At 45.5% G+C, this 27,103-nt stretch overlaps 1 protein-coding gene across 1 annotated transcript in view; it reads left to right on the top strand.

The window, feature by feature from the left end:
• hmgcra (3-hydroxy-3-methylglutaryl-CoA reductase a) overlaps nt 1–26,711 on the top strand; it is a 50,545-nt gene extending 23,834 nt beyond the window's left edge. Inside the window, exons 13-20 of the mRNA XM_084313152.1 lie at nt 712–870; nt 1,014–1,171; nt 3,968–4,073; nt 6,317–6,487; nt 7,810–7,950; nt 19,248–19,406; nt 22,929–23,083; nt 25,141–26,711. Of these exons, the coding sequence (XP_084169278.1) occupies nt 712–870; nt 1,014–1,171; nt 3,968–4,073; nt 6,317–6,487; nt 7,810–7,950; nt 19,248–19,406; nt 22,929–23,083; nt 25,141–25,195 (1,104 nt within the window). The 3' untranslated portion in view covers nt 25,196–26,711. The remainder of the gene's footprint in view (nt 1–711; nt 871–1,013; nt 1,172–3,967; nt 4,074–6,316; nt 6,488–7,809; nt 7,951–19,247; nt 19,407–22,928; nt 23,084–25,140) is intronic.
• The last annotated feature ends 392 nt before the right edge of the window (nt 26,712–27,103 follow it).

The raw sequence follows: 27,103 nt of genomic DNA, 5'->3' as shown, positions 1-27,103 counted from the left end.
TAATATTGCGATATATTGCGATTTATTACCCTTTTTCAACTGCAAAGTAAAACTCTGTCAACATGTTTTACCTAATAAAATAAAGTTCAGTCTGTTCATCTCAGTTCAATCGTTTGTATTGCAGAACATGGTATTTTCTCAAGCAGACAGATGTCAACACTGTAATCTGTGTTGCATGTACCTGACAAACTGAACTGTTTGTATTACAGTCATATTCCAACTTAACTGAATGCACATGTGTGTGTGGACTACTGTACTATTACAGGTATTGAAATGAACAATGCAACTTCCTTATATAAAAAACAATATATAAAAAAAAGGTTTAATAAATAATTAAATATCGATACTTGGCGTCCCTGTATCGATACAGTATCGCCACGCAAAGTATCGCGATACTACTACGTATCGATATTTCCCCCCACCCCTATTAGTCACCCAGTACAACTCTTCCACTATTGGCCACAGAGCCATGCTAATGATGGAGCATCGCCGTCGGTTGTGTGATAGTAAAGGGCTAACCTTCTGTATTGTCACAGTGAAAGGGTTAACCGGCTGTCGTGTGGCAGTGAAAGGGTTGAGTACATTTCGACTTGATAAAGTTCTACACGATACTCCACAAAGATGTATCGTGTGTAACCCCCTCGTTCACAAAAAATTTGAATCACATTTGGATTTGATGCCTAACGAGATTTGTTTTTTTTCGGTCGCCAGGTGATGGGCGCGTGCTGTGAGAACGTGATTGGCTACATGCCTGTACCAGTGGGAGTGGCCGGACCACTACACCTGGATGGGAAGCAGTTCCAGGTTCCCATGGCGACCACAGAGGGCTGTCTGGTGGCCAGTACCAACCGGGGCTGCCGAGCGATCGCTGTGAGTGACCGGTCACACTATCATGTCATGTGTAATCCAAATCACTGTAACATGTAAATGTAATGTAAATCCCTATAGGTTCAGTGGTAATAACATACACACCTCCCCCTGAGCCTAACCTCCCCTCCCCCTCTGCTCTACAGTTGGGTGGGGGTGCCAGCAGCCGCATCCTGGCCGACGGCATGACGCGAGGTCCCGTGGTGCGGCTGCCCTCTGCCTGCATGGCAGCGGAGGTCAAGGCCTGGCTGGAGAGCACCGACGGCTTCCAGGCCTCCAAGGAGGCCTTCGACAACACCAGCAGGTCAGCGCCGCGAAGCGGAGACAGAAATATTCTCACGTAGTCAGAATCTGTTGTAATTTTAACTGATTTCAAATTATTTTTATTTATTATTTAATTGTAGAATGTTATAATTGCCCCCATTTCTCAAATTTTGTCAGTTAGCTATCATCTGATCAGAGGTGTACACCAATCAGCTATCAGCTGATCATAGATATTATAGATAGATATTATAATCAAACAAGACAAAAACTCTGACAACAAGGCGGCCCATTTAAAGGGGTAGTTTACCCAAAATATAAAATAAAAACATTTCCCCCTTACCCTACCCAGAGTGCTACCTATCGATCCAGATGGTTTCGGTGTGATTCGCCTAGTTTTGGAGATACCTGCCATAGAGATATCTGCCATAGAGATATCTGCCATAGAGATATCTGCCATATAGATATCTGCCATAGAGATATCTGCCATAGAGATATCTGACATAGAGATACCTGCCATAGAGATATCTGCCATAGAGATATCTGCCATAGAGATATCTGCCATAGAGATATCTGCCATAGAGATATCTGCCATAGAGATATATGCCATATAGATATCTGCCATAGAGATATCTGCCATAGAGATATCTGACATAGAGATACCTGCCATAGAGATATCTGCCATAGAGATATCTGCCATAGAGATATCTGCCATAGAGATATCTGCCATAGAGATACCTGCCATAGAGATATCTGACATAGAGATATCTGACATAGAGATACCTGCCATAGAGATATCTGCCATAGAGATGTCTGCCATAGAGATATCTGCCATAGAGATGTCTGCCATAGAGATATCTGCCATAGAGATACCTGACATAGAGATGTCTGCCATAGAGATATCTGCCATAGAGATATCTGCCATAGAGATATATGCCATAGAGATATCTGCCATAGAGATGTCTGCCATAGAGATATCTGCCATAGAGATGTCTGCCATAGAGATATCTGCCATAGAGATGTCTGCCATAGAGATGTCTGCCATAGAGATGTCTGGCATAGAGATACCTGCCATAGAGATATCTGCCATAGAGATACCTGCCATAGAGATATCTGCCATAGAGATATCTGCCATAGAGATGTCTGCCATAGAGATATCTGCCATAGAGATATCTGCCATAGAGATATCTGCCATAGAGATGTCTGCCATAGAGATATCTGCCATAGAGATGTCTGCCATAGAGATGTCTGCCATAGAGATATCTGCCATAGAGATATCTGCCATAGAGATGTCTGCCATAGAGATATCTGCCATAGAGATATCTGCCATAGAGATGTCTGCCATAGAGATATCTGCCATAGAGATATCTGCCATAGAGATGTCTGCCATAGAGATATCTGCCATAGAGATGTCTGCCATAGAGATATCTGTCATGTGCTAAGGTCTAATGACCACATATAATAGAAACTTGAGGCAAGCTGCACATGACAAAACAACCCCCTCAGTAGATGCTTTTAAAGCAAGGTCCCGGCAGATAGTAAAACAACACAAACGCGCTTTCAAAAGGTAAATTATATTTATTATCTGGGGCAGGAATTCAAACCTCCACCTGTAATATGAGTATTTAACAAAGGGAAAAAAACAACCCACAAACAATTAACAAACAGGGAGAAAGGTAAGGGGAGAACAAACAAGTAATATAATAATAGAGTAAGGCACAAGAGCCAACACAAGCCCTAGTGACCTAGTGTCACAGGACAAGTCTGGGAATCCCCCAGCAAATGTACACAATGTGCCCAGCACAATATAGTTCCACACAAACAGTGGCAAAAAGGCAGAAGGCCCAATACATAGATATATATATATATTACTTCCACACAAGTGGCAAAAAGGCAGAAGGCCACAATATATATATATATATATGTACTCACCTGGTAGCTACACCAACACAAATATAATGCCTACCAGGTAAGTGGTGTGAACAGCAAGATCACACGATAGACCAGTCCCACACAACAGTGGACACAAAGGGCAGTATTATAACAATTATTCCACACAAACAGTGGTAAATCAAGGACAGTGTTATAATAATTCCACACAACAGTGGTAAACAATGGCAACCTCCAACAGCCTGGTCACTGGTAACTGACACAGAGAGGCGCGCGGATGAGTGTGTGCTGTCTGGTATATCTGTCCACCCGTCCCTCTTGAAGTGATTGTCATCAGCTGTTACCCATTAGGCAATCAGCACTCTTCAGTGTAGGGACGGGCGGCACCTGATAGAGAAAAAGAGACAGCATTAGCTATCATTCAAACACACACACACATCACATCCAAAACATAACATATGTACATATACTAACCTGATGTTCAGGTGGTGTCATCAATACAGTAATAATGGTAATGACCAACCCACGTACCCAAGTACGTCACAATCTGACATAGAGATACCTGCCATAGAGATGTCTGCCATAGAGATATCTGCCATAGAGATGTCTGCCATAGAGATATCTGCCATAGAGATGTCTGCCATAGAGATGTCTGCCATAGAGATATCTGCCATAGAGATGTCTGCCATAGAGATATCTGCCATAGAGATGCCTGCCATAGAGATGTCTGCCATAGAGATATCTGCCATAGAGATATCTGCCATAGAGATATCTGACGTCACTCCAATACAATGGAGCTGAATGGAATTGTGTCTGTGGTGCGGTTTCGCTCCACTGTATTGCAGCGAGCTCCACCTTTAAGCTGCTCCTCTCTCTCCCTCATCAACTGGATCTCATGTATAACCAGTCGCTCCGGTCTGAATTATACGTGTGTGTTTGTTTGTCGCAGGTTCGCCCGCCTTGAGAAGCTGCAGATCGGTCTGGCTGGTCGAAACCTGTACATCCGCTACCAGTCCAAAACCGGAGACGCCATGGGGATGAACATGATCTCTAAGGTGGCCTTTCTGTGTGCGTGTGTGTTTTGTGATGTATTGTAATGTTAGTGTGCCTTGATGAATAAGTAATATAATGCCATTTGGTTGACGGTTTTATTGTGGTGGAGGTGGATACTGTACACCAGGGGAGGTTCTAGCATCAGACCTTTAGGGGGGCACAGCCCCTAGAGCAGTATCATCATTTCACAAAATGCCAAGGTATGGCAAGGGAGGGGGCAGGGGGGGTCTCCCCCCTTGGTGGATTTTTTTTTGTCAAATCAGTTGTGCAATAGTCAATTTTGGTGAGTTGTTTCTATACAATTCACTTATGACATTTAGGTAACATTAATGAACAAAGGAGACAACTACAGTATGTAAGTTGTAAACGTATATTATTTGTTTTATTCCAGTCGATCATAATGATCATGATCATATTACGGAGCGCTCACTGCATTTGAGAGAGAGGGAGAGAGGCAGAGAGAGACTCACATTTTCGTATATACGTCTATGGGAAAAAGACATTTCCAGTGAGTGAAGGTTTGTTCAAATCATGAGGGAACAAAATACTATTTTGAGGCCTCAAATTTATTAATTTGAGGGAAAAAAATACTTGCGGTAACTATTTTGAGACTTTTTGTCTATTTTATTATCTATTCTATTTTATTACTTGTATTTTTGCATGGCCACCTTCATTTCACTACATGTCTCGTGTCTGTATGTGACAAATACATATCTTGAATCTTGAATCTTGAAATCGTGATATATATGGATATCGGAAAAAGATCCAGATGACTATCACTATATGAATTTATTTGATATCGCCCAGCCCTAGTCGCCCCAGCCCTAGTCACCCCAGCCCTAGTCGCCCCAGCCCTAGTCGCCCCAGCCCTAGTCGCCCCAGCCCTAGTCGCCCCAGCCCTAGTCGCCCCAGCCCTAGTCGCCCCAGCCCTAGTCACCCCAGCCCTAGTCGCCCCAGCCCTAGTCACCCCAGCCCTAGTCGCCCCAGCCCTAGTCGCCCCAGCCCTAGTCGCCCCAGCCCTAGTCGCCCCAGCCCTAGTCACCCCAGCCCTAGTCGCCCCAGCCCTAGTCGCCCCAGCCCTAGTCACCCCAGCCCTAGTCGCCCCAGCCCTAGTCACCCCAGCCCTAGTCGCCCCAGCCCTAGTCGCCCCAGCCCTAGTCGCCCCAGCCCTAGTCGCCCCAGCCCTAGTCACCCCAGCCCTAGTCACCCCAGCCCTAGTCGCCCCAGCCCTAGTCACCCCAGCCCTAGTCGCCCCAGCCCTAGTCGCCCCAGCCCTAGTCGCCCCAGCCCTAGTCGCCCCATCCCTAGTCGCCCCAGCCCTAGTCGCCCCAGCCCTAGTCGCCCCAGCCCTAGTCGCCCCAGCCCTAGTCGCCCCAGCCCTAGTCGCCCCAGCCCTAGTCACCCCAGCCCTAGTCACCCCAGCCCTAGTCACCCCAGCCCTAGTCACCCCAGCCCTAGTCACCCCAGCCCTAGTCGCCCCAGCCCTAGTCACCCCAGCCCTAGTCGCCCCAGCCCTAGTCGCCCCAGCCCTAGTCACCCCAGCCCTAGTCGCCCCAGCCCTAGTCGCCCCAGCCCTAGTCACCCCAGCCCTAGTCACCCCAGCCCTAGTCGCCCCAGCCCTAGTCACCCCAGCCCTAGTCGCCCCAGCCCTAGTCGCCCCAGCCCTAGTCGCCCCAGCCCTAGTCGCCCCAGCCCTAGTCGCCCCAGCCCTAGTCGCCCCAGCCCTAGTCACCCCAGCCCTAGTCGCCCCAGCCCTAGTCGCCCCAGCCCTAGTCGCCCCAGCCCTAGTCGCCCCAGCCCTAGTCGCCCCAGCCCTAGCCCCCCCAGCCCTAGCCTGTATTGGGGGTAACATGTGTTCTCCCTAGCCCCCCCAGCCCAGCCTGTATTGGGGGTAACATGTGGTCTGCCTAGCCCCCCCAGCCCAGCCTGTATTGGGGGTAACATGTGGTCTCCCTAGCCCCCCCAGCCCAGCCTGTATTGGGGGTAACATGTGTTCTCCCTAGCCCCCCCAGCCCAGCCTGTATTGGGGGTAACATGTGTTCTCCCTAGCCCCCCCAGCCCAGCCTGTATTGGGGGTAACATGTGTTCTCCCTAGCCCCCCCAGCCCTAGCCTGTATTGGGGGTAACATGTGTTCTCCCTAGCCCCCCCAGCCCAGCCTGTATTGGGGGTAACATGTGTTCTCCCTAGCCCCCCCAGCCCAGCCTGTATTGGGGGTAACATGTGTTCTGCCTCCTTCCCCTCCAGGGAACAGAGAAAGCTCTGATCAGGCTGCAGGAGGAGTTCCCGGAGCTGCAGGTGGTCGCTATCAGCGGCAATTACTGCACAGACAAGAAGCCTGCGGCCATCAACTGGATCGAAGGCCGGGGCAAGTCTGCTGTGTGCGAGGCCACCATTCCTGCTGACGTCGTCAGGGAGGTGAGTTAGTCTGCTGTGTGCGAGGGGCCACCATTCCTGCTAACGTCGTCATGGAGGTGAGTTAGTCTGCTGTGTGCGAGGCCACCATTCCTGCTGACGTGGTCACGGAGGTGAGTTAGTCTGCTGTGTGCGAGGGGCCACCATTCCTGCTGACGTCGTCAGGGAGGTGAGTTAGTCTGCTGTGTGCGAGGGGCCACCATTCCTGCTGACGTCGTCAGGGAGGTGAGTTAGTCTGCTGTGTGCGAGGCCACCATTCCTGCTGACGTCGTCAGGGAGGTGAGTTAGTCTGCTGTGTGCCAGGGGCCACCATTCCTGCTGACGTCGTCAGGGAGGTGAGTTAGTCTGCTGTGTGCGAGGCCACCATTCCTGCTGACGTCGTCAGGGAGGTGAGTTAGTCTGCTGTGTGCGAGGGGCCACCATTCCTGCTGACGTCGTCAGGGAGGTGAGTTAGTCTGCTGTGTGCGAGGGGCCACCATTCCTGCTGACGTCGTCATGACGTGCTATAGACTCGCTCTGGTTGGGTCCTCTACAGCTGTGCTTGACCCCAGTATTGTAACTGTGTTGTAACTGTGTTGTAACTGTGTTGTAACTGTGTGTAACTGTGTGTAACTGTGTGTAACTGTGTTGTAACTGTGTGTAACTGTGTGTAACTGTGTTGTAACTGTGTGTAACTGTGTTGTAACTGTGTGTAACTGTGTGTAACTGTGTTGTAACTGTGTGTGTAAGTAACTGTGTGTAACTGTGTGTAACTGTGTGTAACTGTGTGTAACTGTGTGTAACCTCTCTACCTGCAGATCTTGATGTGTTGTAACTGTGTGTAACTGTGTGTAACTGTGTTGTAACTGTGTGTAACTGTGTGTAACTGTGTGTAACTGTGTTGTAACTGTGTTGTAACTGTGTGTAACTGTGTGTAACTGTGTGTAACTGTGTGTAACTGTGTTGTAACTGTGTGTAACTGTGTGTAACTGTGTTGTAACTGTGTGTAACTGTGTTGTAACTGTGTGTAACTGTGTGTAACTGTGTGTAACTGTGTTGTAACTGTGTGTAACTGTGTTGTAACTGTGTGTAACTGTGTGTAACTGTGTTGTAACTGTGTGTAACTGTGTTGTAACTGTGTGTAACTGTGTGTAACTGTGTGTAACTGTGTTGTAACTGTGTGTAACTGTGTGTAACTGTGTGTAACTGTGTTGTAACTGTGTGTAACTGTGTTGTAACTGTGTGTAACTGTGTGTAACTGTGTTGTAACTGTGTTGTAACTGTGTGTAACTGTGTTGTAACTGTGTGTAACTGTGTGTAACTGTGTGTAACCTCTCGCCCTGCAGATCTTGAAGACCTCGACGGAAGCTCTGGTCGACCTGAACATCAATAAGAACCTGGTGGGCTCAGCCATGGCGGGCAGCATCGGCGGGTACAACGCCCACGCCGCCAACCTGGTGGCCGCCATCTTCATCGCCTGTGGACAGGTACAATCACAGTGTTTAGAGATCTATCTATCGTTTAGAGATCTATCTATCGTTTAGAGATCTATATCACATGTGGACAGGTACAATCACAGTGTTTAGAGATCTATCTATCGTTTAGAGATCTATCTATCGTTTAGAGATCTATATCGCCTGTGGACAGGTACAATCACAGTGTTTAGAGATCTATCTATCGTTTAGAGATCTATCTATCGTTTAGAGATCTATCTATCGTTTAGAGATCTATATCGCCTGTGGACAGGTACAATCACAGTGTTTAGATCTATATCACCTGTGGACAGGTACAATCACAGTGTTTAGAGATCTATCTATCGTTTAGAGATCTATCTATCGCCTGTGGACAGGTACAAACACAGTGTTTAGAGATCTATCTATCGTTTAGAGATCTATCTATCGCCTGTGGACAGGTACAAACACAGTGTTTAGAGATCTATCTATCGTTTAGAGATCTATCTATCGCCTGGGGGGGGGGTGGGTGGGGGGGGGGGGGGTGTGGGGGGGGGGGGAGGGGAGGGAGATCTATCTATCAGCCTGTGGACAGGTACAAACACAGTGTTAGATCTATATCACATGGACAGGTACAAACACAATGTTTTTTTTTATCCACCTTTTTCTCCCATTTTTTCTATATTTTCTCCCATCCCAATTTCGTATCATCCAATTCAACCCTCCCCTGTCTCGAACGCTGTTTCTTGCCTCCCACAAGCCGGCTGCAATGTGGACTAAGTCATACATAGCACAAGTCCCCTCCGGTACTTGAGGTAACAGCAGTCGCATCTTTTCTTTTTTTTAAACTTTGGCCATTTCCCTGGCTCTTTTATACGTTTATCGCATTTATACTTGGTCAAGTTCGACCGACAGAAGCAGGCTGAAAGGGTTCAGATGGGGGGGAAGACACTCTGGGAAAGGCACGGCTGCAGTCCGGGATTCGAACTCGCTCAGCCCCAGATCCGTGCGAGCACGGTTGTCCACGGCGCTGAAATAGCACTCGCGGTACGTGGTGAGCTACTGGAGCTCCCCGCAGTCGCATCTTTTCACCTGCGCAGCTCGATCTCTCAGTGGCGAGGAGTAACGCGTGGGAGGCTCACGCTGCCCCCGACACTTCCTGATTCTACTGCGCAGGCGCACCAACCGACCTGTAGGAGTCGCTGTCCACAACGCCCGATCCCCACCCATCAGTTTCCCACCCCCTAATACGGCCAATGTGTATTAGTACGGACGACCAGCTAAACTGAAAGCAATGTGGAGCGCTGGGCTCGAACAGGCGAGCCCAGTGTCTCCAGATTTCGTGGCGAGCGCCTTGCCCACTACGCCACGTAGCCGCCCGTACAAACACAATGTTTAGAGATCTATCTATCGTTTAGAGATCTATATCGCCTGTGGACAGGTACAAACACAGTGTTTAGAGATCTATCTATCGTTTAGAGATCTATCTATCGTTTAGAGATCTATATCGCCTGTGGACAGGTACAAACACAGTGTTTAGATCTATATCACATGTGGACAGGTACAAACACAGTGTTTAGATCTATATCGCCTGTGGACAGGTACAAACACAGTGTTTAGATCTATATCACATGTGGACAGGTACAATCACAGTGTTTAGAGATCTATCTATCGTTTAGAGATCTATCTATCGTTTAGAGATCTATATCACCTGTGGACAGGTACAAACACAGTGTTTAGAGATCTATCTATCGTTTAGAGATCTATCTATCGTTTAGAGATCTATATCACCTGTGGACAGGTACAAACACAGTGTTTAGATCTATATCGCCTGTGGACAGGTACAAACACAGTGTTTAGATCTATATCACATGTGGACAGGTACAATCACAGTGTTTAGAGATCTATCTATCGTTTAGAGATCTATCTATATCGTTTAGAGATCTATATCGCCTGTGGACAGGTACAAACACAGTGTTTAGATCTATATCGCCTGTGGACAGGTACAAACACAGTGTTTAAAGTTCTTTATGATAACACAGCTAGCCATGTCCACACTAAAACGATTTTGGTCGTTTGAGGCAAAGTATTTAATCGTTTGCATCGTTCTGCCACACGGAACTGCGTTCTGGCAGCCTGAAGACGGTACTTTTTGATACTAGCTCCCAGAGTGCGCAATTCTGAAGACGCCTGAAGACGCCCCCCCCATTGCGTCACCATCTTTACAAACGATATGCGTGTTCTCCTGAACCGATGACGCGCTGGCCCACCTCTCCCTTACCCTGCGTGTGAAAACTCTCAGCCAACATCACAACAACAAGCATTGATGCTATTCAAAATGCTATCCACAATAGCTAAATAGCTAACCAACTAAATACAATAGACAGTGGTATCCTGAGGTAACGTTAAATACAACGTTTGCTAGTCGAAATGACTGGACACACACAGGGACAAGTTAAACATCAATCAATACATTTATTCCAACAGGTAGTTTCAGCTGCATGTGAGCCGCGGTCTTTCTCTCCTCTCCGTTGGAAACTAATGACGTTACGTTAGCTCGAAAAGCACAGAACCGGCCGACACAAGTTAAGCTGCTAGCAACAGCCACTATAACACTTCCGGTCGGGGGTTTTCAAAATAAAACAGGAAAGACATTTATTTTGTAAATTTGTGGCATGCACTTATTATCTTGAGACGTTTTCGTTTTTACGGAAACCTAAAAACGAAACGAAAACGAAACGGATCAAAATCGTTTTAGTCTGGACAAGGCCTAAGTGTGTGTGTATGTGTGTGTGCGTCTCTCTCTCCCCCCCCCCCCTCTCTCTCTCTCTCTTTCTCCTTCTCTCTCTCTCTCCTTCTCCTTCTCTTTCTCTTCTCTCTCTCTCTCTCTCTCTCTCTCTCTCTCTCTCTCTCTCTCTCTCTCTCCTTCTCCTTCTCTTCTCTCTCTCTCTCTCTCTCTCTCTCTCTCTCTCTCTCTCTCTCTCTCTCTCTCTCTCTCTCTCTCTCTCTCTCTCTCTCTCTATCTCCTCTCTCTCCCCCCCCCCCTCTCTCTCCTTCTCCTTCTCTCTCTCTCTCTCTCTCTCTCTCTCTCTCTCTCTCTCTCTCTCTCTCTCTCTCTCTCTCTCTCTCTCTCTCTCTCTCTCTCTCTCCCCTTCTCCTTCTCTCTCTCTCTCCCCCCTCTCTCTCTCTCTCTCTCCTTCTCTCTCTCTCTCTCTCTCTCTCTCTCCTTCTCTCTCTCTCTCTCTCTCTCTCCTCTCTGGACAAATGCTATGGCAATATTAACGAAGCCTATACTACCAAGGCTAAACCCCCACTAGGCAATTCTGACCACAATGCTGTCCACTTAATTCCCACATATAAATCTCTGCTCAAGCTGTTTCTCCTGTACCAACTGGGACCTCTTTCATGACCTGGACCTCGAAGAGGCCACTGATACTATTACAGATTATATAAAATTCTCCAGGGATAATGTGTTACCCCAGAAATCAATAACTATGTACCCAAACAATAAATCTTATATTTCAAAGGAAATTAAAGAGTGCATAGTTAAGAAGATAATTGCATTCACAAACAAGGATCTTGTGGCCATGAGGAATATCCAGACAGAATTTAATCAGAAATTAAAGGGGGCGAGGAGGAAACGGAGAGAGGCATTTTAAACCCATTGCTCTTCTATGAACACAAAAAAATTGTGGGACTCTATGAAGTTTATGACAAATATGGCCCCAGCTAAAAGGTCTCTTGGTGTTCTAAATGAGGGTGAGAAGGCCAACGAACGTAATAACTTTTATGCCAGGTTTGAGACTGCCGACTTCTCACAGGAGCAAGTGACGGCTCTCCAGGCTCTACCTGCATCAGAAGAACCAATTATAATTGATCCACGTGTGGTTCAGAGACTGTTCTCCAACCTCTGCCCCGGGAAGGCCTCTGGACCGGATGGCATCTCTGGCCGCATGCTGAAGTCATGCAGTGAGGAGCTGGCAGAGGCCTGGTGCCCGATCTACCAGAAGTCTCTGGACTCTCACACTGTTCCGTCCACCTGGAAAGACTAGATTATTATTCCTGTTGCTAAGAAAGCTAGCTGCAAGGAAAATAATGACTTTCGACCAGTTGCTTTGACCTCAGTGGTCATGAAGTGTGTAGAGAAAATAATTATCAATCTAGTGAAAACTGATGTCAGCTGTTCTTTGGATCCTTTTCAGTTTGCTTATAGGTGTAATACAGGGACTGATGATGCTTATAGGTGTAATACAGGGACTGATGATGCTTATAGGTGTAATACAGGGACTGATGATGCTTATAGGTGTAATACAGGGACTGATGATGCTTATAGGTGTAATACAGGGACTGATGATGCTTATAGGTGTAATACAGGGACTGATGATGCTTATAGGTGTAATACAGGTACTGATGATGCTTATAGGTGTAATACAGGGACTGATGATGCTTATAGGTGTAATACAGGGACTGATGATGCTTATAGGTGTAATACAGGTACTGATGATGCTTATAGGTGTAATACAGGGACTGATGATGCTTATAGGTGTAATACAGGTACTGATGATGCTTATAGGTGTAATACAGGGACTGATGATGCTTATAGGTGTAATACAGGTACTGATGATGCTTATAGGTGTAATACAGGGACTGATGATGCTTATAGGTGTAATACAGGGACTGATGATGCTTATAGGTGTAATACAGGGACTGATGATGCTTATAGGTGTAATACAGGGACTGATGATGCTTATAGGTGTAATACAGGGACTGATGATGCTTATAGGTGTAATACAGGGACTGATGATGCTTATAGGTGTAATACAGGGACTGATGATGCTTATAGGTGTAATACAGGGACTGATGATGCTTATAGGTGTAATACAGGTACTGATGATGCGGCCTCAGCCTTGGTTCATTTTATATCTAAGCACTTAGAGCAGTGTTTCTCAACTGGTGGGTTGCGACCCAAAAGTGGGTCATGTGTGTAAAAAAAAAGGAAAAAAATCATTTTTTATAATTTTTTTTTCACTATCTATCTTTGTGAAAGTGGCTTCTCAGCTCTGGTCCAGCTGAAGACAAAGCAGAGGAACAGATTGGACATTGAGCATGACCTCAGAGTTGCTTTCACCCCAGACTTTGAGACTCTTGTCAGGAGCAAACAACATCCCCAGTTATCCCATCAGTTCCTTGGGATGTTAAGCTAAGAAGTCTGCTAAGAAGGATATATTATTTATTATTATTATTATTATTATTATTATTATTATTATTATTATTATTATTATTATTATTATTATTATTATTATTATTATTATTATTATTATTATTATTATTATTATTATTATTATTATTATTATTATTATTATTATTATTATTATTATTATTATTATTATTATTATTATTATTATTATTATTTTATTTCATTGTGTTTTTAGCCCTAGTTGCACTTTTGTTGCAACCCCAGTTATCCCATTAGTTCCCCCAAACTTACTGTAGGTCTGTTATGTTAAGCTAAGAAGTCTGCTAAGAAGCAATATTTATTATTATTATTATTATTATTATTATTATTATTATTATTATTATTATTATTATTATTATTATTATTATTATTATTATTATTATTATTATTATTATTATTATTATTATTATTATTATTATTATTATTATTATTATTATTATTATTATTATTATTATTATTATTATTATTATTATTATTATTATTATTATTATTATTATTTCATTGGGTTTTTAGCCCTAGTTGCACTTTTGTTGCAACCCCAGTTATCCCATTAGTTCCCCCAAACTTAGGTCTGTTATGTTAAGCTAAGAAATCTGCTAAGAAGCATATTATTTATTATTATTTTATTTCATTGGGTTTTTAGCCCTAGTTGCATTTTTGTTGCAACCCCAGTTATCCCATTAGTTCCCCCAAACTTAGATCTGTTATGTTAAGCTAAGAAGTCTGCTAAGAAGCATAAATTATTTATTATTATTTTATTTCATTGGGGTTTTAGCCCTAGTTGCACTTTTGTTGAGTTTATTTCATGTTTTTAACAGTGCATGAAAGATTGCGTATTACTGCAATTTTCTCTTTTTTATGAATACACATTAATTTTTTTAATATAAATCATAGTGGTTCAAAAATTTGGGTCGCGACTTAATGACTAAGGAAAATGTTGGGTCCCGAGGCTCGACCAGTTGAGAACCACTGACTTAGAGGATCCTACCTCTTATGTGCGACTTTTATTTGTAGATTTTAGTTCAGCTTTTAATACGATACAGCCGCACCTTTTAATTGAGAAGCTGAATGGGCTTAATGTCCACCCTCTCATTATAAAATGGTATCATTCCTTTTTAACTAACCGTACACAGCGGGTCAGTGTTAACGGCACTCTTTCAGAATCTAGAACCCTGAGCACTGGAGCTCCCCAGGGTATAGTAAGTTCACCTGTGCTTTTTACCTTATATACAAACGAGTGCAGAAGCATCTATCCTAACAACCGCTTCATAACATTTTCTGATGACACTGCCATTTTAGCTCTCATTAAGAATGACAGTGACCTAGCTGACTATTATTCGGAAATCCAGAGGTTTGTAAACTGGTGCGACAATAACTGTCTGGTTTTAAATGTTAAGAAGACTGAGGAGATGGTGTTTGACCCCAGGGCCCCGTTCCATGTACCGGGATAACCGAGTTAGCCGGATAACTTTAGCTGGATAACTGTGTTAGCCTGACTTTCCGATTTCATGTACGTGGATTTCCCAAATCACCATGACAACATATCCAAAAGTTTGAGCCTGCTCGAAAGCAGAGTTCAAGTTCAAGTTAGCCCGATCACGCAGAGCCACGCCCCCGCAAAGAAGTGACAGCTCGTTTCCTGAAACTATTCCCACAGTCTACGATCTGCATTATACCATTCTGAATTACGTTTTTGTGCTCCATTCTTCCAGAGGGGGCTTTTGAAATGTAAAATAGACCCAAAATGCTGATATTAAATTCACTTTGTCCTAAATAATGCACGTTATATATACCGTGGCGACGGTGGCGCTCGCTCGTGCGATGTACACAAAAATGTGGTTATTTTAATTGTAACTGGGATTAAGATGTCTGATGAGATGCGCTGTTTGACGGATTTGAGAAATTGAATGAGCCGTTGACGTCACATGAATGAATGAGGATAAAGAAATAAAACGTCATTCAAAATAAGGAATATTCTAAACACGGGTCTCTCGTTCATTAATGTATAAACAATGAATTTATCGCATCTGGCACAGTGGCCCAGCGGTAGTGCTCAAGACTCCCAATCTTGCGACCCGGGTTCTAATCCCGGAGTTTCCAATATGATTTTTTTGAATATAATATTAATGATTATACGCCAAAGTAGCCTGGTTTTAAGTTAAAATATTATAAATCTACATGCATTGAGGATGTCATTCTTTATATAGCTCTCAACGTGCACCAAATTGAATTATTCCTATATTGCAAAAAGAAGGACCCCGGTCTTGAACCCGGGTCGTCCGTGTGGAAGTCAAAAGAACAACCCGTTACACCACAGAGTAGATAAGTAAAAGATTGACTATACATCAATCAATGGGCAAGAAAGCCGTCTCGTAATTCTGTATAACAGTTAACTAGTTATTTTCGCTAGCAAGATCTCATTTGATTATTCAATCCAGCAGGCAAGTTTAAAGAAATATAATCTGATTGATTGAGGTAATGATGGACTTAGAATTAGCCTATAGATAACGCATTTAACTTGTCGGCGAGGCGATTGAGCCTATTGCAATCTGTCAATAAAGTCTTAAATCAATTAATCAATCAATGCCGTTGAGAATCAGGGTCTCTGCCATCGATACGTGCTGGCTTTCCACCTAAAACGGGAGCGCGCATCTAGCCTGACTCTCAAGTCTGGCTTGAGTTAACGAGACTGAATCCAGGTTTGTGAAACAGGAAAATCCCGGCTTCGAACATCGGGTTAACTGAAGCTGGATAATGGACATGTTGATCGACTTAGTTGAACCACGTACATGGAACGGGGCCCAGAGGTGTTGCCTGTGGTCATCCACACACAGTCCATCTCGCCGGTCTCTTCATATAAATATCTTGGGATTTTTGTCGATAACACAAGTTTCAAGTTTCTTTAATAGTTGTCATACAGAAGTACAGAATACTTTCATACAAAATGCTTCTTACTGTTACGCTCCAGAGACTGTGCTAGACAAGATAGTATCAAATAACATAGTATAGCATGTAATTTAGAAGTAGAAAATGAGGTCACAGTGTTCAGTATAGACATATGTACAATGTTCGATGCAGAATAGACGTAACTGAGTTACCATATAATATACAATACTATGCAGTGTACTAATGTACAGTACTATATAGTGCAAAGCAGAAATGGGATGAGGTACAATTTAGGTACAATTTACAGTAAGGTGTACGAGTTGTAGTGCAATCCTTCATCAATAAATATAAAGTGTGGGGAGTGGGTGCTACAGTGTGTTTGTTTAAAGTGGGTGTGTGCTATAAAGTGTGTGGAGTGGGTGCTACAGTGTGTTTGTTTAAAGTGAGTCTGTGCGTGTGGATGTGTGTGCTATGTGCGTTTGATGGTTGTTGTTGTGTAGTGTTCATTGTTCGTTTAGCAGCCTGATGGCCTGGGGATAGAAGCTTCTTCTGAGTCTTTCTGTGCTCGCCTTGAGACTCCGGTATCGCTTGCCTGACCGCAGCAGTTCAAAGAGGCAGTTGTTCGGGTGACTGGAGTCTTTAATGATTCTCTTAGCCTTGCCCCTGCAACGCTTGTTGTAAATGTTCTGGAGGGTGGGGAGCCCCCCTCCAATTGTGCGTTCGGCTGAACGTGTCACTCTTTGTAGTCTGCTTCGGTCTTGTGCAGTGCTATTCCCAAACCAGGAGGTGATGTTGCCAGTCAAGATGCTCTCTATTGTACATGAGTAGAAGTTTTATTTATTTTTTTTTAAACTTTGACCAGTCACCTGGTTCTTTTAGCGTTTATCGCTTTTTCTTCTCATTCATACTTGGTCAAGTTCGACCGACAGAAGCAGGCTGAAAGGGTTCAGATGGGGGGGTAGACACTCTGGGAAAGGCACGGCTGCCGTCCGGGATTCGAACGCGCTCAGCCCCAGATCCGCGCGAGCGCGGTTGTCCACGGCGCTGAAATAGCACTCGCGGTACGTGGTGAGCTACTGGAGCTCCCCGAGTAGAAGTTCTTAAGGATCTTCTGACTGACTTGGAACTTCCTTAGTCGCCTGAGGAAGTAGAGGCGTTGTCGTGCCTTCTTCACAACACTGTCAATGTGTGTGGTCCATGTCAAGTCCTCGGATATGTAGGCTCCGAGGTACTTAAAGCTGTTGACTCTCTCAACCGGTGCCCCGTCGATGCTGAGGGGGCTGTAGTCCTTGACCCCCGACCTCCTGAAGTCCACAATCATCTCCTTTGTTTTGCTGACGTTCAGGGAGAGGCTGTTTTCCTGGCACCATCCCGCCAGGACCTTGACCTCTTCCAGGTAGGCCCTCTCGTCGTTGGCAGAGATCAGGCCCACCACCACTGTGTCGTCAGCAAATTTGATGATTGTATTGCTACTCCGCTGAGCCACACAGTCGTGTGTGTACAGGGAGTAGAGGAGGGGACTCAGAACACAGCCCTGGGGGGCCCCTATGTTGAGGGTGATGGATGAGGAGGTGCAGTTGCCTGCTCTCACCACCTGGGGTCTGCCCGTCAGGAAGTCCAAGACCCACTGGCAGAGGTCATAGTTCAAGCCCAGGTCCCTGAGCTTGGCTATGAGTATGGAGGGGACTATGGTATTGAATGCCGAGCTGTAGTCGATGAATAGCATTCTCACATAGTTCCCCTTCCTCTTGTCCAGGTGTGATGCTGCTGTGTGCAGCGCATGGGCTATGGCGTCCTCCGTGGACCTGTTGGGGCGGTATGCAAATTGCAGGGGTCCATGTTAATGGGGAGGGAGGAGCAGATGTAGCCCTTCACTAGCTTCTCAAAGCACTTCATGGCTATGGAGGTGAGAGCTACAGGGCGGTAGTCGTTGAGGCAAGCAGGCTTGGATTTTTTGGGTACAGGGATAATAGTGGACTTCTTCAGGCAGGTGGGGATGACAGCCTGTTCTAAGGACAGGTTAAATATATCAGTGAATACCGGGGCCAGTTGGTCGGCACAGACTTTTAGGACGCGGCCGGGGATGCCGTCCGGACCTGCTGCCTTCCTGATATTCACTTTTTTAAAGGTCCGCCTCACCTCATGCTCTGTTACCCTGAACACTGAGTCTCCATCAGCAGCAGACCCCCCCCCCCCCATTGCCGTGGCTTGTGGGCTGGTGTTGTTATTACCAGCATCAAACCTCGCATAGAAGGTATTGAGGTCATTTGCTAAGGAGATGTCACTGTTCAGTTTGAGGGAGGCGCCTTTGTAACCTGGAACACCCATGTAGACAGCCTGTGTAGCAGACTACAACAACGACTGCAATTTCTACGTCGCCTTAGAGTGCATGGTGTAGATCAAAAATGTATGTTACTTTCCTACCAATCTGTATTAGAGAGTCTCATCAGATACGGTATTACAGCTGGGTTTGGTAACCTGTCTGTACAATTAAAGTCCAAACTGGTCCGTCTGATGCAGACTGCATGGAAGATCATAGGGGTGAAAGGTCACCCATCCCTGCAGTCTATGTTTGAACAGGCGCTAAGGCAAGCCAATAGAATAGTCCCCTCCCACGTCTCACATGCAGAGTATGAGCTACTGCCCTCTGGGAGGAGGTTTAGAGTTCCACGCTCGAGACTAAACAGGTTTAAAAACTCCTTTATTCAGATCTCAGTTAAACGTTTAAATAGTGCCAGATAAAGGGCAACTATCGAATAACGGATATTTGGTTGTTATATTATCGTGTATATACTATAATATTATAATATTAATATTATATTATTTGGGTATACTATTCTAATGTGGTGTTGCCAGACATCCTGCTGTGCAGGTACTTTACTGAATATTTTATACTGTGTATTGTTTGGAGTCAGTTGTGCTGTGTCATGTCTGTATGTCTGTGTCTGTGTCTGTAGTGGGTGTAAGCCCAAGACACATGTCCCATGGTGATGGGACAATATCTTGACTCTCTCTCTCTCTCTCTCCCTCTCTCTCTCTCTCTCTCTCTCTCTCTCTCTCTCTCTCTCTCTCTCTCTCTCTCTCTCTCTCTCTCTCTCTCTCTCTCTCTCTCTCTCTCTCTCTCTCTCTCTCTCTCTCTCTCTCTCTCTCTCTCTCTCTCTCTCTCTCTCTCTCTCTCTCTCTCTCTCTCTCTCTCTCCCCCCCCCCCCAGGACCCAGCCCAGTCCGTGGGCAGCAGTAACTGCATCACCCTGATGGAGGCCTCAGGTCCCACCAGGGAGGACCTCTACATCAGCGTCACCATGCCCTCCATCGAGTTGGGCACCGTGGGGGGGGGCACCAACCTGCCCGCGCAGCAGGCCTGTCTGCAGGTACACATCCTCATCATCATCATCATCATCATCATCATCATCATCATCAGCATCTTTATTTATTCCTACATGGAATTGTTACAGTCCAACAGTTTCTTCATTACAGATATAGTTCATGATCCACTAACCTCCACGGCCGAAAGGAACAGGAAGAAGAAAAGTCTTATTGTACCTCACTCTGCATACAGTCAGGGGTGTAAAGTACTTGAGTAATTGTACTTCGTTACAATACTTAAGTACTGTTTTTGGGGATTTGTACTTTACTCGAGTATTATTAGGTTTGTATACTTTGTACTTTTACTCAAATATATTTCAGAGAAAAAAAAACATACTTTTTACTCCTTACATTTAAAATGCAGACCTACAAAGTACAAAGTACAAATCTCGTCTCGAATCCCGGTGTCAGCGTTGCCTCCGGCTTGGGCCAGTCGTCATACTATCTCAATTGGCAGAGGTAGCGGGTGGGAAGTCGATGGGTGGGGATTTGGACGTTGTGGACAGCGACTCCTACAGGTCGGTTGGGGGACGCCTGCACAGCAGAGACAGGAAATGGCGGGGGTAGTGCGAGCCTCCCACACGTTACACCTCACCGCTGAGAGTCCGCGCTGTCTGGTGAAAAGATGCGACAGGCTGCCTCCTCGTGTACCGGAGGGGACGCGTCTATTCGAAGCCCAAACAACTCGTATTTCCACGTTCGAGTTTTGCGCTCTGATTGGCCACTGACCTACGCTATTACCCCCCCTTATCTACGCCGCCAGTTCACCTCCAAGAAACTACGCTCTCGCCTGAGTAGCGAAACGCCGCGCTGTAAAGCACCTCTGTATTAAATTCCGGTTCATTCATGCTTTGAGGCACAATTCCTGACAGGATTTTATAATATTGTATTTTATAATATTGTAGCTTGACCATTTTAAGAAACTACGCTCTCAGCTGAGAGTCAAGAAACGACACTCTCAGCTGCACCTCTGTGAGTCTAGAGGACTATGGGCAGTACACTTACTTTCTCAGTCAGTGCTAAGTGCAGTCATCTTATGCAGCATCACTTTTCACATCAAAACAAAAGTAGAACTGTAATGTGGACGTTCGCATATTATTAACATTGACAAACATATTTACAATTAGCATTTTATAAAGTAGAACTGTAATGTTTACTTTCTCAGTCAGTGCTAAGTGCAGCATCCCTTTTCACATCAAAACAAAAGTAGAACTGGAATGTGGACTTTCTCATATTATGCCACAGTGTGTGTAAATGTGACATGTGGATTATACGTGCCCCATGTAAAATATTTAAACAACCATTAAGCAGTGTTGGGCAAGTTACTCAGGAAGTATAGGAGTTTGCTGAAAGCAGGATGAGAGAGCGTAGATTTCAGTGTGTATCATTTAATTGCATAGTGAGACAAACAACAAACCAAAACATTGACATCTAACTTATCTTTAGATATTTACTCAACCTCTAATGTCTAACTATGAATGAACACAACACTGTAACTTACCCTCTTTAGATAATAAAGTACTCAACTGGCGTACATAAGGGGGGCGTAATAGCGTAGGTCAGTGGCCAATCAGAGCGCAAAACTCGAACGCGGAAATACGAGTTGTTTGGGCTTCGAATAGACGCGGAGGGGACACGTGATGCAAGGCTTCTATCCTCCCTACGACCGACCAGTGGGAGGCATAGTCGAGCAACGTTCAAGACAGGGAAGGGGAGAATTGGAAATACGAAATTGGGATGGGAGAAAAAATAGAAAATAAGGAGAAAACGTGGATACAAAAAAAAGTACAGATCTCGCAGGTCCAACCATTTTAATTAGTATATTTGTTTCTCTGGCCGAACTAACGTTAACGTTATTAATCCTGCGGCCGCACTTTATTTAAAAACAGCCAATCAAAATCCCCATCAATGGAAAATGAACCCGCCCATACCCATGCTGATTGGTCCTTGTGCAACACTAGAAAGCGGGGATCTTTGATTAAACATTGATTTTTCTTTTTTTCCCCCTCCATTTTCCTCCGATTTTCTCCCATCCCAATGTTAGTCGTATGCCAATTCCCAATCCCCTTCCTGGTCGCTGCGCACTTACCCCCCACAGTCAGATCATCTGGGAGAGTGGAGGCTATATCACGTGCTTCCTCCGACACACGTCCAGCCAATCAACCGCTTCTTTTCACCTGGCAGCGCGGATCCTCCCTGAGAGGGCGTAGCGTGTGGAAGGATCACACTATCCCACTCAGGTCCTATCCGCGCCCCGACCGAACTGTAGGAGTCGCTGTTTACAACGACCCGGACCCACCCCGCCAGCTTCTCCCACCCTCTAATACAGCCAATTGTATTAGTGTGAACGGCCAGCCAAGCTGGTGACAACCCCGGAGCTGTGAGCTGGATTCGAACAGGCGAACACAGCTCCGGGGTTGGTGACGAACGCAATCTCCGCTCGGCCACCTAACCGCCTAAAAGTAGAAACTTTTTGTGTTTTTAGCCAGAAACTCTGACTTTTACTTGAGTACGATTTTGAGACGGTACCCATACTTTCACTTAAGTATCATTTCTGGGTACTTTTTAACCCCTGCATACAGTACACTGATAGACTGTTCATAGTGCAATGTTTACCAAACCAAACAAAATGTACTTATTTAGCAGAAATGAAAACATCAACACAATTAAATTAACATACATAAAAAGAAATTGTGTATCTATCAGTTAAATTGCATATTTACTGAGGTTCATTCATTTATACACACACACACACACACACACACACACACACACACACACACACACACACACACACACACACACACACACACACACACACACACACACACACACACACACACACACACACACACACACACACACACATTTATCTATATATTTATAGTACACTGTTCTATTATATAATGTATTATTCTATATTATACTTCTATATACTATACTATTTACATTTGTATTGTATTATACTATAACTAAATCACAAGGGTTTACTCAATACCTCCAATATACGGATGAATGCTTTCTCCAAAATTCCCTGAAAAGTAAAAAAAAAAAAAAAAAAAAAAAAAAAAAAACGTGACTTTGATGGAAGCAGTCGTTTGGTATGTTGTGTTTTGGTACGTCTTCTTCTAAGCAGTCATTTTAAGAATATAACGTGTTACAGTACACTTACAACAGTGGAGTCTTTTATATACTCACGCACGCTAGGGCCGACCTCGATTAGTCGAATAGTCGACTAATCGATCGAAAGGAGCCATAGTCGACTGCCAACCCAACCCTTTCACTGCCACACGACAGAAGGTTAGCCCTTTACTATCACACAACCGACGGCGATGCTCCATCATTAGCTCCGCAAATGCGGAGCTAATGATGCTAATGATGGAGCATCCGCCGTCGGTTTTTGTGATAGTAAAGGGGCTAACCTTCTGTATTGTCACAGTGAAAGTTAACCGGCTGTCGTGTGGCAGTGAAAGGGTTAAAAAAAAAGAAAAAAAGATATAATTTATGTAGTTGTTGTTGTTGTCCAGATGCTGGGCGTGCAGGGCGCCAGTCAGGAGTGCCCGGGCGACAACGCGCGGCAGCTGGCCCGGGTGGTGTGTGCGACGGTGCTGGCCGGAGAACTGTCCCTCATGGCCGCCCTCGCCGCGGGCCACCTGGTGAAGAGCCACATGGCGCACAACAGGTACGTGTTTCACACATTCATCTGAGTTCTGCCGTCGGTGGGTGAACGTGTGAGTGAACGTGTGAGTGAACGTGTGAGTGAACGGGTGAATGTGTGAGTGAACGTGTGAGTGAACGGGTGAATGTGTGAGTGAACGTGTGAGTGAACGGGTGAATGTGTGAGTGAACGTGTGAGTGAACGTGTGAGTGAACGTGTGAGTGAACGTGTGAGTGAATGTGTGAGTGAACGTGTGAGTGAACGTGTGAGTGAACGGGTGAGTGAACGTGTGAGTGAACGTGTGAGTGAACGGGTGAATGTGTGAGTGAACGTGTGAGTGAACGGGTGAATGTGTGAGTGAACGGGTGAGTGAACGTGTGAGTGAACGGGTGAATGTGTGAGTGAACGTGTGAGTGAACGGGTGAATGTGTGAGTGAACGTGTGAGTGAACGGGTGAACGTGTGAGTGAACAGGTGAGTGAACGTGTGAGTGAACATGTGGGTGAACGTGTGAATGTGTGAGTGAACGTGTGAGTGAACGGGTGAATGTGTGAGTGAACGGGTGAATGTGTGAGTGAACGTGTGAACGTGTGAGTGAACGGGTGAACGTGTGACTGAACGGGTGAATGTGTGAGTGAACGGGTGAACGTGTGACTGAACGGGTGAATGTGTGAGTGAACGGGTGAACGTGTGACTGAACGGGTGAATGTGTGAGTGAACGGGTGAACGTGTGAGTGAACGGGTGAATGTGTGAGTGAACGGGTGAATGTGTGAGTGAACGTGTGAGTGAACGGGTGAATGTGTGAGTGAACGTGTGAGTGAACGGGTGAACGTGTGAGTGAACGGGTGAATGTGTGAGTGAACGGGTGAATGTGTGAGTGAACGGGTGAATGTGTGAGTGAACGTGTGAGTGAACGGGTGAATGTGTGAGTGAACGTGTGAGTGAACGGGTGAATGTGTGAGTGAACAGGTGAATGTGTGAGTGAACGTGTGAACGTGTGAGTGAACGGGTGAATGTGTGAGTGAACGTGTGAGTGAACGGGTGAACGTGTGAGTGAACGTGTGAACGTGTGAGTGAACGGGTGAATGTGTGAGTGAACGGGTGAACGTGTGAGTGAATGTGTGAGTGAACGTGTGAATGTGTGAGTGAACAGACCGTAACACACGCTGCTTAGACATGAACCCTTTCACTGCCACACGACCAAAGGGTTAACCCTTTCACTGCGACAATATAGAAGGTTAACCCTTTCACTGTGCCAATACAGAAGGTTAACCCTTTCACTACCACACAACCAACGGGTTAACCCTTTCACTGCGACAATATAGAAGGTTAACCCTTTCACTGCCACACTACAGAAGGTTAACCTTTCACTGCCACACTACAGAAGGTTAACCCTTCCACTGCCACACTGTAGAAGGTTAACCTTTCACTATCACACTACAGAAGGTTAACCTTTCACTACCACAATACAGAAGGTTAACCCTTTCACTACCACACTACAGAAGGTTAACCTTTCACTACCAGACTACAGAAGGTTAACCCTTCCACTGCCACACTGCAGAAGGTTAACTTTTCACTACCACACTACAGAAGGTTAACCCGTTCACTACCACACTACAGAAGGTTAACCTTTCACTACCACACTACAGACGGTTAACCTTTCACTACCACACTACAGACGGTTAACCCTTTCACTACCACACTACAGAAGGTTAACCTTTCACTACCACACTACAGACGGTTAACCCTTTCACTACCACACTACAGAAGGTTAACCTTTCACTGCCACACTACAGAAGGTTAACCCTTTCACTACCACACTGCAGAAGGTTAACCCTTTCACTACCACACTACAGAAGGTTAACCTTTCACTACCACACTACAGAAGGTTAACCTTTCACTGCCACACTGCAGAAGGTTAACCCTTTCACTGCCACACTACAGAAGGTTAACCCTTTCACTACCACACTACAGAAGGTTAACCCTTTCACTACCACACTACAGAAGGTTAACCGTAAGTGAAGTGAAGTGTTTCAGATCCTGGGAGAGAGAAGAAAGTAAACTCTTTGATCTTTCTTTAGGTCTAAGGCCAACCTGCAGGCGGAGCCGGGGACCTGCACCAAGCACGCGTCTTGAGGGGGCGTCGGCCTGCCGGGAGAGGGGGCGTCGGCCTGCTGTGAGAGGGGGCGTCGGCCTGCTGTTCCGTTTCCATGAACCTCTCATCGCCGTCGACGACGTTCTCGCACAATATAGAAGATCGGCGACCATCAATGGACTAAAAAAACATATTTAATATTTAAAAAAGGGATTTCATTCTTAAAAAAACAGACCTGGTCATTCCAAGTGCTTTTCTCAGAGACACAGGAGCGCCCTGTGACTCACCACTAGGGCTGGAGATATGAACTTGATACACAACGATGTCCGGTAACGGATGCAGACGTGTGCTCTTGGAGTTATTTTTTTATTTTTATTTTTTTAACCCTTTCACTACCACACTACAGAAGGTTAACCCTTTACTATCACACTACAGACGGTAGTGAAAGTGTTAACCCTTTGTCGCGTGGCAGTGAAAGAGTTAAGCAGCTGACTATGAGCACTTAAAAGGGATAGTTTGGAATTTTGGACATTTGAAGTTGTATGAAATACTTGCCAGTGGTGTAGTGGATGCAACGCATACTTAGCGAGTCCTGTGGCTGCGTTCTGAGCGAACAGGGAAAGCATTCAGGCTCACGAAAGCCAAAAGGTTTGAATCCACACCACAACATGCAGGCAAAAGAGTGATTTTTGACACAAAACCATTGTCCTCCTGCATTTCCAATTCTGCTAATCATTTGGCACTTTGTATCTTGAAGAAATCCAGTCAGCTGTTTCAAAATGCAGGAGGACTGTGGTTTTGTGTTGTGGGTAAATCAAAATAAAATCAAATGTATTTGTAAGGCCCGACAACACACGTTAATGTCCCCATGGGCCGGATACCTCTTCTTTAAGGCCCGACAACACACGTTAATGTCCCCATGGGCCGGACACGTCTTCTTTAAGGCCCGACAACACACGTTAATGTCCCCATGGGCCGGACACGTCTTCTTTAAGGCCCGACAACACACGTTAATGTCCCCATGGGCCGGACACGTCTTCTTTAAGGCCCGACAACACACGTTAATGTCCCCATGGGCCGGATACCTCTTCTTTAAGGCCCGACAACACACGTTAATGTCCCCATGGGCCGGACACGTCTTCTTTAAAGCCCGACAACACACATTAATGTCCCCATGGGCCGGACACGTCTTCTTTAAGGCCCGACAACACACGTTAATGTCCCCATGGGCCGGACACGTCTTCTTTAAGGCCCGACAACACACGTTAATGTCCCCATGGGCCGGACACGTCTTCTTTAAGGCCCGACAACACACGTTAATGTCCCCATGGGCCGGACACGTCTTCTTTAAGGCCCGACAACACACGTTAATGTCCCCATGGGCCGGACACGTCTTCTTTAAGGCCCGACAACACACGTTAATGTCCCCATGGGCCGGACACGTCTTCTTTAAGGCCCGACAACACAAGTTAATGTCCCCATGGGCCGGACACGTCTTCTTTAAGGCCCGATAACACACGTTAATGTCCCCATGGGCCGGACACGTCTTCTTTAAGGCCCGACAACACACGTTAATGTCCCCATGGGCCGGATACCTCTTCTTTAAGGCCCGACAACACACGTTAATGTCCCCATGGGCCGGACACGTCTTCTTTAAACAGGTAAGGAAAAACTCACTAAAAACCTAGCAATAGGAAAAAAGCACCACAGGCAATGTGGAGAGGAGAAACTTAGAAGGGCCATTCAAGGGGGGGGGGATCTCCCTTCTTAGATGTCGGTGATAGTAGTGTTGCTATAAAACAGGCGAAACAGTTGGTAAGTATGTACATATACAAATAAGTACATGCAATAGCAACTGGGGTACATCAGAAGATTGAAAATGGAGGGTAACCCTTTGCCTGCATGTTGTGGTGTGGATTGTACCTGTGTTTTGGTTCTGTGATCCCTAT

The sequence above is a fragment of the Notolepis coatsorum genome, assembly GCF_963971535.1.
Source record: "Notolepis coatsorum genome assembly, chromosome: 1".
In the NCBI taxonomy this organism is placed as follows: Eukaryota; Metazoa; Chordata; class Actinopteri; order Aulopiformes; family Paralepididae; genus Notolepis; species Notolepis coatsorum.
The sequence above is the reverse complement of the archived record's forward strand: the minus strand, read 5'-3'. Positions and strand labels throughout refer to the sequence as shown.